This window comes from Triturus cristatus, chromosome 10, assembly GCF_964204655.1.
Source record: "Triturus cristatus chromosome 10, aTriCri1.1, whole genome shotgun sequence".
NCBI lineage: Eukaryota > Metazoa > Chordata > Amphibia > Caudata > Salamandridae > Triturus > Triturus cristatus.
The window spans coordinates 412,337,360-412,350,063 of record NC_140593.1 but is presented as its reverse complement, the minus strand read 5'-3'; the positions used below and the strand labels follow the sequence as shown (position 1 = coordinate 412,350,063).

At 44.0% G+C, this 12,704-nt stretch overlaps 1 protein-coding gene across 1 annotated transcript in view; it reads left to right on the top strand.

Annotated features, from left to right (window-relative positions):
* The window catches only part of LOC146789531 (uncharacterized), a 135,921-nt gene extending 123,685 nt beyond the window's left edge, over window positions 1-12,236 (top strand). The window contains exon 5 of the mRNA XM_085631698.1: window positions 8,523-12,236. Coding sequence (XP_085487824.1) covers window positions 8,523-10,042 — 1,520 coding nt within the window. The 3' untranslated portion in view covers window positions 10,043-12,236. The remainder of the gene's footprint in view (window positions 1-8,522) is intronic.
* The last annotated feature ends 468 nt before the right edge of the window (window positions 12,237-12,704 follow it).

The window sequence follows — 12,704 nt, the reverse complement described above, 5'->3', positions numbered from 1 at the left end:
GTATGGGTGTTTGATAAATAAACATAACATAACATAACCTAGAATGGGCCTCAGGAGTCAAAACGTCCAGAAAGGAGTGGTATAGCTATTATTGGGGCAGCAGGTGTAATAACCTGAGGTCTGTGGATCGAGGGTCCCCCGTTCCCAAAGTACAGCAGTCTTTCACTACCCAAAATTGATTCACGGGCTCATCGATCTTGCTAGCATCAGGGTCCAAGGCACCCTTGCATCCACACTGCTTGAGAGAACTGAAAGGCAGCTGACCCAGTCAAGTCCACAGTGTTATAACACAATACAAAGAATCCACTATGACCCACCCAACGGGCACCATGGAGAACATGAGGGAGAGTGGGTAGAGAATGGTCACAGTGTGTGTATGTTTGTGTGTTTTGGCAGCAGTTTCTGAATCTGTCATGTAGATTGTAAGATATACAGATTTTAGAAAAAGGAAAGAAGACAGAGTGATGGAAACCAACTCAAGACCAGGCGTATGGAAAAGAAGGACCCAGGAAGAGTCTGAATGGGATGGGAAAGAAGCATCGAATGGGATCCCTGCATGAGCAGTGCTCCACACTTGACTCTCGCATTTCGCCATGAGCTGCTAGAAAGAGCAAGATGCTTAAATTGCCTCCCAACAGCCTAAACCTGTTGTCACTTCCACATATCCAGCGAAGCAGAATGGAAATGCCTACATAAACCACAGTGCGTTCTTTTCGAAAGCTACTCAAGAGCAGAAAAGAGCTTAAGAGAAGACCAAGTCTGGAACATCAAACACAGTAAGGGCAGGAGACATATTCCAATATACAAAGAAAACGTAGATTATTGGAGTCAGCATAGGGGTGAAGAGCACTGTTTGTGTTTATATTGTCACTTACACAATCCATGTCTTTAAAGAGATCTTATGCAGTTTCAAATGTTGCTATAAGAACAGGGACCTTTGTTACATCTGCTGTGCAGATATTGTTCAAGTACCTTCAAAATGTATTTGAAGTAATGCAAAAAAGTGATGACCCTATTCTGATATTAACTCTGATGAAGCAATAGGTGCACTTTCAAATAGATGTAAAAACAAGGTGATGGATGGAATGCTTTAATTAATCTACATCTATCACATTGTTGTTGTTGTTGCAGGTGATGCTCTAAGTAAGATGGGTATGCCTAAACTTTGCTACTGTGCTCACTGTGCCTATGGGAATCAAGCTATGCCTGGCTGATAAGCCCTAATCAGGGCGAAACCGGTCCTAGGTTTCTTGCATTCCAGTTTAGGGAGGACCTGGCCTGGCAATTCGGGCTGGACTGTTACCATTGGAGCAGGGTCAAGGAAGATGTACATATGGCTAAATCCAAACTGAGTTGGCATGATGGGCGGAAAATTATGGCCTTGGATGTGGCCCCAAGTGGTTGCCAGAGGCTGAGATTAATTCAAGTATTCCATCCATAAACTTGTTTTCTACCATTCAAGAGGGGGCAGCTCTAGTGACAGATTGGTTGAGACTTCATGGTTTGACAACATCTATTGTTTTCCATGGTGCCTTTGGCTTACTTTTAGTATAAATCCGTTGTGACTTTTATTCTACACTAATGGTCTACAGCATCATTGAATAAAAGCAACAATTTCTCTCATGGAATCCGTATCTTGGTGACTGAGTGAGAGCAATCTAATGATGGGCGTGTCCTTGAACCAACTGATGGTACTGGTGCAGCAAATCCATGCTAGCTCAGTAGGCTGAGGGTCAACACTGGAGCAGTGCTCTGCTGAGGTCAGTGATTTGCAGGAGAAGGTCCTGAATTCTCCTGTTGGAAGGAACTGTTAGCTATTCTGACGGCAATGATGTTTGTTTCACAACAGCTTGATGGAAAACCTTTCTGTGTGAGAATAGACAATCAGATTCCCAGCGCATACATAAATCATCAGGGAAGAACAAGATCATACACTCTAAGTCGAGTGGCATAGGAGATTTCCATGGTTGGGGATTCCTCTCCTTTCTCACTCTGGAGTTTATTTTCTATGGAAGGAAAATAGGTCTAGGAGCCTACACAGTCACAAGTTTCCATTATCTGTCCAATTTCACCTCCAGCACAGTGTTTTCTTAACATTTTTAAGAAAGGGGAATTTCCAAAGATATATCTTTTTGCCTCCTCAAACAAGCATCAACTATCTTTCTTTGTTCAGCTGCACAATCTCATCTGGACTGGGTAGTGGATGCCCTTCCTTTACACTGGCCTCGAGCGCTTCTATATGCCTTCCCAGCAATTCCAATTGTAGCCCAGGTTCTGACAAAGTACAAAGGAAAAGGGAAAAGTTCTGACTGATAGCTCCAATTTTGCCCACATGAGTATGATTTCCACTTCCGTTGTCTCTAGCTGTAGAGTCCATCTACAATAAGAGGCGGCAATGTCACATGTGGAACGCATTTCTTGAATTTGTTTTTTCTGGCTGTAACATGAGTCTTTCTCTCGAAGTACAATATATTAATGCTTCCAATTATGTATGTCAGCTTTCTTTGCTGCGGCTCCTTCCCCACCCACAACAGGGCAATTTCCAGGCTGGGGCCACTTCAAGGCTTCACTTTTCTCTAAATAAAGATAGAAGTTTCTGTTTTCCTTTTTGTTGATCAGGGGTACAAATCCCCCTTGACCTTGAGGGTTGGGTGGGTACACTGTGCAGGTCCATGGGCACTGTCCCTGACATTCCTGAAACTCACTAGCATTGTGGGCCTACTCTCTTCTTTGGTGCAAGTCATCTTCCCAAGCCTCTTGCATTATTGGACTTTTCAGTGACTCATGAGCGGCTCTGGTGCCATGGACTCAGGGCTTTAAGTGGCCTGGGTTCTGCCGGTGATCAGCACTGGCAGTTCTGAAAAAGCAGGTGCTGAGACGGGTTCCTATCGGGCTCTCCATTTTTGCCCTCACCCTCAGAAAAAAAAAATCTTAACTCTGCAGCAGTGCCACCCTTCACTGCCTTTGAGGTAACTTCAAATCGACTGGTTATAGTTCTTTCACAGTCTCATTATGTCAGCGATAGCTGTTGCTTATTTATCTTATGCAACTATCAACCACTGACAAAGCCAATAGTCCTGACTTCTTGTCTGTATAATGTTACTTTTTGCATTATATATATTGATGCAATGACAGAAACAGCAAAATACCAGTTGGGTGGCACATTATGCTAAAGCACAGATTGTTAGCTTTGGTGTTTTTAAGCCACGCCCTTAATTACATCAGCCACGCCTCTTTGAGAGATCGCCTCCCCCAGTTTTTTCATCCCACTTAAAGACCGGCCTGGAATGAACTGCTAGCGGTATGCTGCAGGCACATATTTAAATGAGCTGTTGTGCCAACTATTTTCAAAAGCAGGTAGTGCCTGTTTTTGACAATTAAAGGGCTTCTGCCCTTGTTTCTTTATAAATGTGTTCGAGTGTTTTACTTTTCTGCTCTATATGCAAAAATCTGACTGAGGTTTACAATTAAGAGTAATAGAAACATTTGGAAAAAAAAGACAAATGTTGAAGGAAGATTCGAAATGACGTAGACATATCAGAGGATGTAAAGATGTTCCGTTTCAAAAGCCTGAAACGCCCAGTACAACGAAAGGTGCTGGAGGATGGGGAGGAGCAATGAGGTGGCAGAGCAAACTGTGGAGAGAAGAAGACCTGAAATTCAGAAGAGTATGGATATAAGACAAGAGACACTACAATGATTAGGGCAGAGGGGTATGTGAAGTAAATGATAGTAGACAGGTGAATTGTCAAGGGTAGACTGAATATGAGTAAGTAAGAATAAAGGATGTTACAATGCATGCTTTTACCCCGCACAGTAGCGGTTCGTGGAGGGAGTGCTGCGGGGTGGGGGAGGGGCAGGGTGGGGGGTAGTAAACTCCGGCTCACGGCCGACCGGAGTAATAAGTAAATAAATAAATAAATAAAGCGAATTTCATTGCGCATGCTGAAACGCCAAATGGCGATGCAGCGCGTGCAATGAAATTTGTTTTATTTATTTATATACATTACTCCGGTTGGCCGTGAGCCAGAGTTTACTACCCCCCACGCTGCCCCTCCCCCACCCCGCCCCGCCTCACCGCCCCGCAGCACTTCCTCCACGAGCCGCTATTGACCCCACATGCCGTTACAATGCAATTATTTACCCCGACTTGCTGTCAGGGGTGCGCAGGAGTTTGGAATAGTACAATTTACTATTCCAACTCCAGTCTGTGCAACAGTAGGGAAGGTGTTGAAGTTAAATCCAACACCTTATACCCCCTACAGCAAGCTATTTCCGTTGTAATGGCATGCAGGGTAAAAGCATGCATTGTAATGCATACGTTGTAACGGTTGTTTCCCAGATTAAAGAGCAGTTACCGCCATTGCTATTTTAAGAGGAGAAGAAGAGCAGAGGGGAAAAATTTGCAGAGCTAAGTTCGTTTTTCTTCTTGTCACACGGCCCATGCTTAAACACGGTGGTCCACACTGGAAGCACTGACATGGTGAGCCAAGTCTCTGAGCTTTAATAGTCATGAAAGTGTTTAGGAAACAAGTAGAACAACCTTAATTCAAGAACTCTACAGTGATAAATAGAGTAAAATATGTAAAGTGGTGTCGAAAATTTATAACAGAGGGAACAAAAATGAAAATGTAGAGCTGATAACAAGAAAATAAATTATACAAGGAAGTGGGGATATAACTGGAGACTGAAATGCATCAAAAAGAAGGAGCTAATCAGAGTTAGTCATAGCATATATGGTTTTAGGGAAGGTAAAGGCTGATAAGTATTGGGAAATTAACCCCCAGGGTCTCACCTGAAAATCAAATGAAATGTAAGTTGTAGGCAGTGCTTAATTTGAGCCGAAGTAATCGAAAAACACACAAATCCCAAAGACGGGAGGAAGAGAAAGACAGACATCCGTCACAATGGGATAAAGCAGGAACCTGCAAGACGGAGATAAGGGGGCTGGGAGTGTCTTGTAGTGGATTTCAGATGTATAACAGGGGCATAACACAGGCCCCCACAGCCCCCGCGGTGCAGGGGACCCCAATCTCCAGGGGGCCCCCTCAACACAGCACTTCGGCCGGAGAGCTCCTGATAGCGTCCACCTTGCAGGGGGGCCCCCTCAATTTTTGTTACGCCACTGATGTATAAGTTTGATTTAAGACTATCACCCTTGGTATTCAGCGTGCTGCTTTTTAAGTGTACCACTCACGGCTTCTGAGTAGAGCTTCATACAGTGGCACTCTTTCCTTTTAATTAACGTAGGTACTTGTTGGATGTAAGATGTATGTGCTTCCACGCTTACACTGGTTGGTGCTTGCAACCAACCCCTTCCACGAAGCCTTCTTGGTGGAGTCCTTACTCATTGTTGGGGCTGGCCAATAGAAATGTGGGAAGTAATCACTCTCCTCGCTACAATTTGTAACTCTCCAGCGAAGCTGCTATGGAAGAGGCCCCAACACTTAGAACAGCTACTTCCATAAGGGGATACTCCTTTCAGAATATTGACGCTTTCTTATGGAGAGTAATATTTAAATGACTGTTGACTCAAACAGGCTTCCGTACTACTTAACACGAGGAATGCGACTCACTGAAACAGACTGATTATTTAGCATTGTGGAGCTAAGGTGATGCAGGCAGCACCACAGTGTTACTGTAGATTAATGGCTAGAGCGGCCAACCTTGAAGCTGGAAAACCAGGTTGGAGTCTGGCGGGAGGCTCAAACATCCTGTGATTCTGGGCAAAGCACTTACTCTCCCCGCGCCTAAAAAATGAATGTGTCCACCTGTAATGCAACTGGTGCTCATGTAAAGCACTCTGATCCCTTTGTGTCGAGTTTGCGCTATATAAAACTTTTTTAAAAAAAAGATAATAGATATATAAGTTCTTATTCTGAAGGGTGCATTATATACTGCTATCATTTTCTATACTTGCAAATAATCCTTGTTTAGCCTACTTCTGGCCCAGCATGGTCTGTGCACACTCCTTTCAATGCAGCAGATAGTGATTGCTCATGAGTACTCAATACATACACGATGCTATGTTCCAGAGATCAGTGGCAGCTGGTGACATTTCAAAGTGGTGAGGCGCAAAAGTTTGGGATGAATAGCGAAGCGTGCGAGCCCGATAAATAAGGAGGGCTTGAAGTGGTGGGGGGGTCCTCCAGGATACTATCAGACTGAAAACTAAGAAGTGTAAAAAAGAAAGAACATGACAGCGGGCCTTTTCCATCTCTGCACCCAGTATTTGGAACAACATCCTCATATCCATTAACGCCACCCCAACAATGCTGCAATGTAGGAAAGATTTGAATAAACACTTCTTTAAGATAGTACATCACAATGCAGTAAAAAATTCACAAATCAGCTACAACTCCTATCACTCAATAACCATAATAGTGAAACATAAACTTGTCTTGCTTGGATATTTACTAGCCCTTAGTAAGTGGTTGCACGTATTTTTTTTAAATCTGGCAAGGTTGACATAACCCTTTCCTTCCCTGCAGCATCCACTGCACATCTTGACATTTTTTCACTTACTGCAGCCCTTGGTTTCCAGCAGTCACAGAAAATCCATGACAGATGACATTTTAATCCTTAGCAGTTTCAGAGGCTGGTTATTAAAATTATCCTAACTTAAATCAAGGTCATTAAGAGATGTTGCATTTCACAAGAAAGCAGAGCAGAATATACTTTTCTCAAGTCCAAATCAGCCATGCTGGTAACAACTAATTTCATGACACTGCCACTGACGGAAAAGTACACACATTGCAAAACGTTTGAAAGTGTTTAAAACGAAACTGCAAACAAAGTCTAATTTTTTGGGAGATTTGTAGTGGAGATTATAGCAACTACTGTGGTCCCTTCCTCAAGCAATACCCGGGCATCATGAACAAGCACAAATCATCGACATTCAAGAGCCCAGGCCCCACTGACGTTAGTGAAAACACAGCCCGGGCCTGTAAGAATGGTGGGGTTGCTAAAAGGACGGTCTGCCTTTCACTGCCTCACACCACAGCCCGCCTTTTCTCCCACCCTACCTACCCAGTGTCCATGCGATCACCATTCACCTGTGGCCAACAACAGCTCATGGAGAAGATATGCGGTGGCCGCCAGCAGGGCACCCAGTCCTGAGGGCACCCACGGTCATGTACAGGGTTTTCTTTCACTTTCACCAGGAGACGGAGCCCAGTCCTAACATGGTGCTGCCGCCTGCCGAGATCCTGTGCTGGGAAGGTGAGTAGGTGACGATGTCCCCATGGAAGAAGGAGGGGGTGTACTGCTCCTCTGCCGCACCTCTGCACCAACTCAGCAAGCGGGCTCTGGTTCTGGGCTTCTGCTCAGGTCCAGCAGGCCCGAGAGGGGCGAGGAGGAGAAGCCCAGCCCCCAGTGCATGCTGCTGCTGCCACCCGCCAGCGTCAGGCATACCAGGCTGCAGCCAACCCTGATTCTGCTTCTGCTGTCACACCAGGACCTAGATTGACTGGGGCAGGCGACTGCAATGCTCATTACTGAGCCCGGGTCTGCGGCTATGAGTCACCCCGGCTCCAGTATACTGCAGAGGGAAAACTGTAGTGGGCATGTTGGGCTGGCCGGAGAGAGGCCACCATCCAACCCGACATGCGCACTTGGGCCCCTCTCATTCTGACGGTGTATCCTGTCGGTCACTAATATGCCCCACCCCCTCAGGCCCACACTGGACGATTCTCAAGGGACTTGCCTCCTCATGCCTGAAACTGAAACCGGCCCGTGGCAGGAATGCTTAACACGTCCTAAAATGTTTAGGACTTTTACTTGCATTTAACTGGGGGTCAGGGGTGCAAAATATCAGCAGGGCAACACCCCGACGCCTTAAGGGACGCATCGCCCCTGCTAGAGATCACTAAATTCACAATTATGTGTATAGATTTGTAAAAAATAATACACACTCAACAAAATCTAGGGGTGTTATGCGTTTGCAAATCACAGAGCAATAACTAATGTATGGTAGACTTCAGCCTACAAACTAAAATGTCCAAATATTCGGTTAAATCCTAAAGAGGGTTAAAATAATTTGTGTACAGTTTATGTCATCAAAATCACGATTCTAATCTTTGTTCTCCAGAATTAGTATCAAGGCAGGCCACTGGCAAAAGTAGATATTTTAAGCAAAACGTGCTAGATTAAAGGCAATGATTTCATATTTTTCACTGTTCAACTCTAAGAATCAGGGGACTGATTCACAAATAATTAGTTTAAGAGGCCGTAAATTACGCCTGGAGCACTCTTGAACTCCTACTCAATTCCAGGAGTAACTCCTGCAATGGTACTCCTGGCTTACTCGTGGCATTCAGCAGTAAGCTTAAGTGCGCCAAAAGTAAAATCGGACCCAAAGCATCCAGCAATTGATTTCTAGAAGTATTTTTCAAAGTCTCAAATATTTACTTACGGATTGTAATTATTTTGCTGCACATTGGATATATTAATTGAACACTAATATTAATGATGGAATACTTTGTGTCTTGAGTTGTAATGGGATTGCTTTTTTTTGTCCACAGGTGGCTTCCGATGCCTTGGCGTTGCGGAGAGGGATGCGGTCTCTGGGCTCTGCGGAGATGGTTACTTTTTCAATAAAGAAATGGAGGAATGCCAGGCTTGTGCTGAATGCGAGCATGGGATGGTCGCTTTTGCGTGTTCCGCAGTCAGCGACACTGTCTGCTCCGCCGCCTCCGAGACCAAGCTTTCTGAATGTTGGGCGGCCAGCGTATCTCTACCCTCGGCTAAGACCGCCGCTTCTCAGGTGTACACAGGATTGAACATGAAGATCAAAGAAAAACTAGAATGCGACATCCTATCGACTGAAGACAGCAGGCTGGTCTTTAGGCAGCACGGCTTAGTATGGGTGGACCTCAACTTTGCTGTGAAGCATAATTGCCGAAATTTTCTTCAGCTCTCCTTGAAATTAAACAACAGTGAAGAGGGTTATGAGCTAAGTGGTGTCCGCATTGAGCAACCAGATGGAAAATATTATCAGAGCACGACGTTGAGTGGTGCGGCTGAGGTGGAGCCCAGCCACACGCTTTCTGTCTTTCTAAAGAGCCCAAACCAATTTTGCAACCAAAGCAAAGACTTGAATGCGTATGATCTCAACACACCCCTCACCTTGTTCTGGTTATCTCATGATACTGGTGCGGTGGCCATGAGCGCACAAATGTCGACAGCGATGCATTATCAAACTAACTATCGACCAACTTTTAAAATTACTTCTGTGTCTGACCCATATATGATCAGCTCATCTCACGATGGCAGAAGTATAAAGTTTACGGAAATGGGTGTTGTGAAGTTCGTCTTTCAACAAGCCCTCTACTCCATGGGGCACACTTGTGTGCATGAAGGCTTTTCTCTGGTCTCTTACATCGGTAGAAATGGCACCAACTCAGAGCTGATGCAGGTGTATAAGTCGGGAGTGAACTATAGAGACACTTCAATATCTGCTTCTGGAGCAACAAAAGTCAATGCTGGGGACATGATTAGCTTTGAGATACTCTCCCCGGCACAGTGCAACGTGCGGTACTTTGGAGAAAATTCAGGCATCAGCATGCTCAGCCTCATATGGATCCCAACGGCTGTCTCTGCCGCTCTGTCGGCCACAGTCTCCAGCACTGGTTTGCCTACAGGAGCGGTGAGAAACAAATGTTTGCATTTCAGTAAGTCCTCCTCCCAAGAGAAACAAATACAACTGGTCACTTCTGGACAATTTGCTCAGAAATATTTTCTTTTCACAGAACGGGGGACGGCCAGCGTGTCATTCAACTTAAAAGTTATTCATTCGTGTAACATCATCAAACTGACATTAAATGCTCACACCAGTGGTCAGGTGCATCCAACAGCAATCGCACAGCAAATTGGAGGTCAGATGCCAGAGGGAAGTGTTTGGACCACGGTGTCCCTGCGTTCATCTTTTGAAGTGCTGAATGGCACCATGATCTCCATTTCTCTCGACTGTGTGCGTGGTAGGATCAATCAAATCGCCCATGAACATGGAACCAGCATATCCATTCTATGGGTTTCCTCCTAACATTCCAAGAAATTCTAGTACTGACACCACACTGTCTTCTTGGTACTGACATGTGTGTGTTGGTGTGCAGTTATTTGATCTTAGCACATGCACATCAGTGACAATCAACCTCACCAGCATTGTTGCAAGTCAAACTCTGCTCAATTACAAATGTGAAGACGGTTCATTGCCTAAATGTGTTCCACCCAATAACTTTCCATTGCTGTGGGAGATGAACAAACCCAGAGCTTAAGGCAAAGTAGCAGCACACATCTCAAATAGTAAAGAAGCTTTCTAACTCCAAAGCATTACTGTTACAGATATAGAATTGAATGACCATATAAACAGTGAAACATGAAACCACAATACCACAAATTGGAATTGGAAAGTAACCAGTAATGTGAACCTTTATCAACATTTGAATGCACCTTGAAGAAAACCTACATTTTCTACCTGGTGGATCAGTCTTTTGCGGTTAAGGCATGATTCAAAGCCCTTCAAGAAATGAAATTGTCAATCTTTATTTCAGTTCAGATGTCTTCAGAACTGCAGTATGTAAAGGCTGAGTATTTACGAACTATGATATTTAAGTTGAAATTGGCCAAGTAGGGATACAAGTAAAGAGCAAACTTTTCATTTAGCTCCTGGGCATATTTACAATAGTTCCTACTCTTATTCAGTCTACGATCTCGCTTGTATATATTTTTGTGTTTTTCTGTCATCTTGAGCTCAGTATGTTTTGACGTTCAAATAATTCACTCACTAATTTTCATCATTTTTCTTTTATTTACATCTACTTCATGTTCAGCCTTTCTTTTCTGCTCCACCTAGTGTATGTTTCCAACGCAATTGAATGAGAGGTGATGGCTCTCAGGTCTCAGTTTGCAACCAAGGCGTGTCCATTCCACTATAAATCAGTTTCACATATGCCAGCCTGGACTGACAATACTGCCCCACATTTTGAGAGCAGAAAGAAAAAAAGTACATTTTAGCCAAAGATAGAGGAGTATATTTAGCAAGTTTCATCTCAGGTCTTAAAATAATTGGTTTTACTTCCTGCATTCATCACCATGGATGGATTTGGAATTTGTATTTTGCAAGCATACATGGATGGGGATACATATGGTAGCAGTGCCAACCATTTAGCATTTAAGCATAGGCGCTATATTCTGAAAAAGGTTTGCATTAGTGGGATGCCTCCAGTGCTAGTGACAATATAGCATCAGTGTATAATTTAAGGGTTAATTGTTTAAAAAGCCTTTAATTTTGTAGAATTATTCAGACCTGTTCAAGAAAATAATACATTGCACAGGAAGTCACCATCTCCATATGCTATTTCCTTGAAGCTATTGCCGCCATTATCTGATATGCTCGAAAAGGTAAACAATACTGATGCTGTGGTGACATTATATTTGCATTTTTGTTAGATTGTAACATGTAGGGATTTTAATTCTGAATGGATCATTTGAGATTCCCCAAAATATGACAGATAAAATATTGTGTGGAAGAAGACATTTTCCCCTTTGTAAATTATAGATAAATGCAGTCCTTGTGTAAGTCATGTCTAAATATAAACCAACCACGCTGATCCTGGAAACACCCAGTAGAATATTAACTCCCAACTTTAGAGGAAATATATGTATTTAAAATATTTATTTTTCTCTGCTTGGCCTGTGGTGTGAATAAGTGGCCTAGTCCTTGCATGAATGTAGATGGGTGTGCCAAGTGGTATGAACTGGTGCGATTCATAAGCCAACAAGCCAAGGGGTGTTCATGGAGTGACAAAGTCATGGTGACAAAGAAGGGTCCAAGGAATTGTTGCTGGACAGGCAAAGAAAAGCAAATATTTTCAAACCTCTTTCCTGTGTCAGCACATGATACCTGAGCACAAGCAGTATGGAAGGACATGTGAATGAGAGAGGGGAATCAATGAGATAATTACTTTCATTCGGGATGAGGCAAGTTTGTTGCCATATATTTGCATGACAGAGTACTGCTAATGCTCCCTTTGCTTGATTGCCGTCGCCATCTTTGTCTTTACCATCATGCTGTGGCTATCACCTTTGAGAGGAAGTTGAAGGCTGGCACAAGTGTGGGGCGGGATGTTGAGTAAATGACACAACTTAGTCACAAACAATGCGATGTTCAGGATTATTTTGTCACACCCTTGACAGCTAAAGAGGATCTACAGATGAAATCATCAATTACTAAACCATGAGACGGGGGGGGGGGGGAGGAGTGATCACAATATATGTCCACATTCAATTGCTATGGAGTATTTGCAATGACCTGGTCCATAAAGAATACCTTAAGGTTTGCAATACCTGCCCAATCTCTCACTGATCCTGATTAACAAACAGTTTCCGTGAGCATATTTGTGTTTCCTGCAAATATAGGTATGAGCTGCTATTTGGTACCTTTTCCACATGACTGATAGGAGCAACGTCATACCCAGCAGAAGCATGTGTGCTTCCAGTGGCGTAACAATAGCCCCTGCAGACCATGCTGTGCGGGGAGGCCACGAGCTCCAGGGGGGGCCCTCCAGTACTGTGCATGAGCGCCAGGCCCCTGGCCTTAGCGCCCCTGACTGGATCCGGAGCGTTGGGGGTCCCCTCCATGTGCTTTGGAGGGGGGCCCCCTTAAGTTTCGTTATGTCACTGGGTGCATACTGAAATAGAAGAAA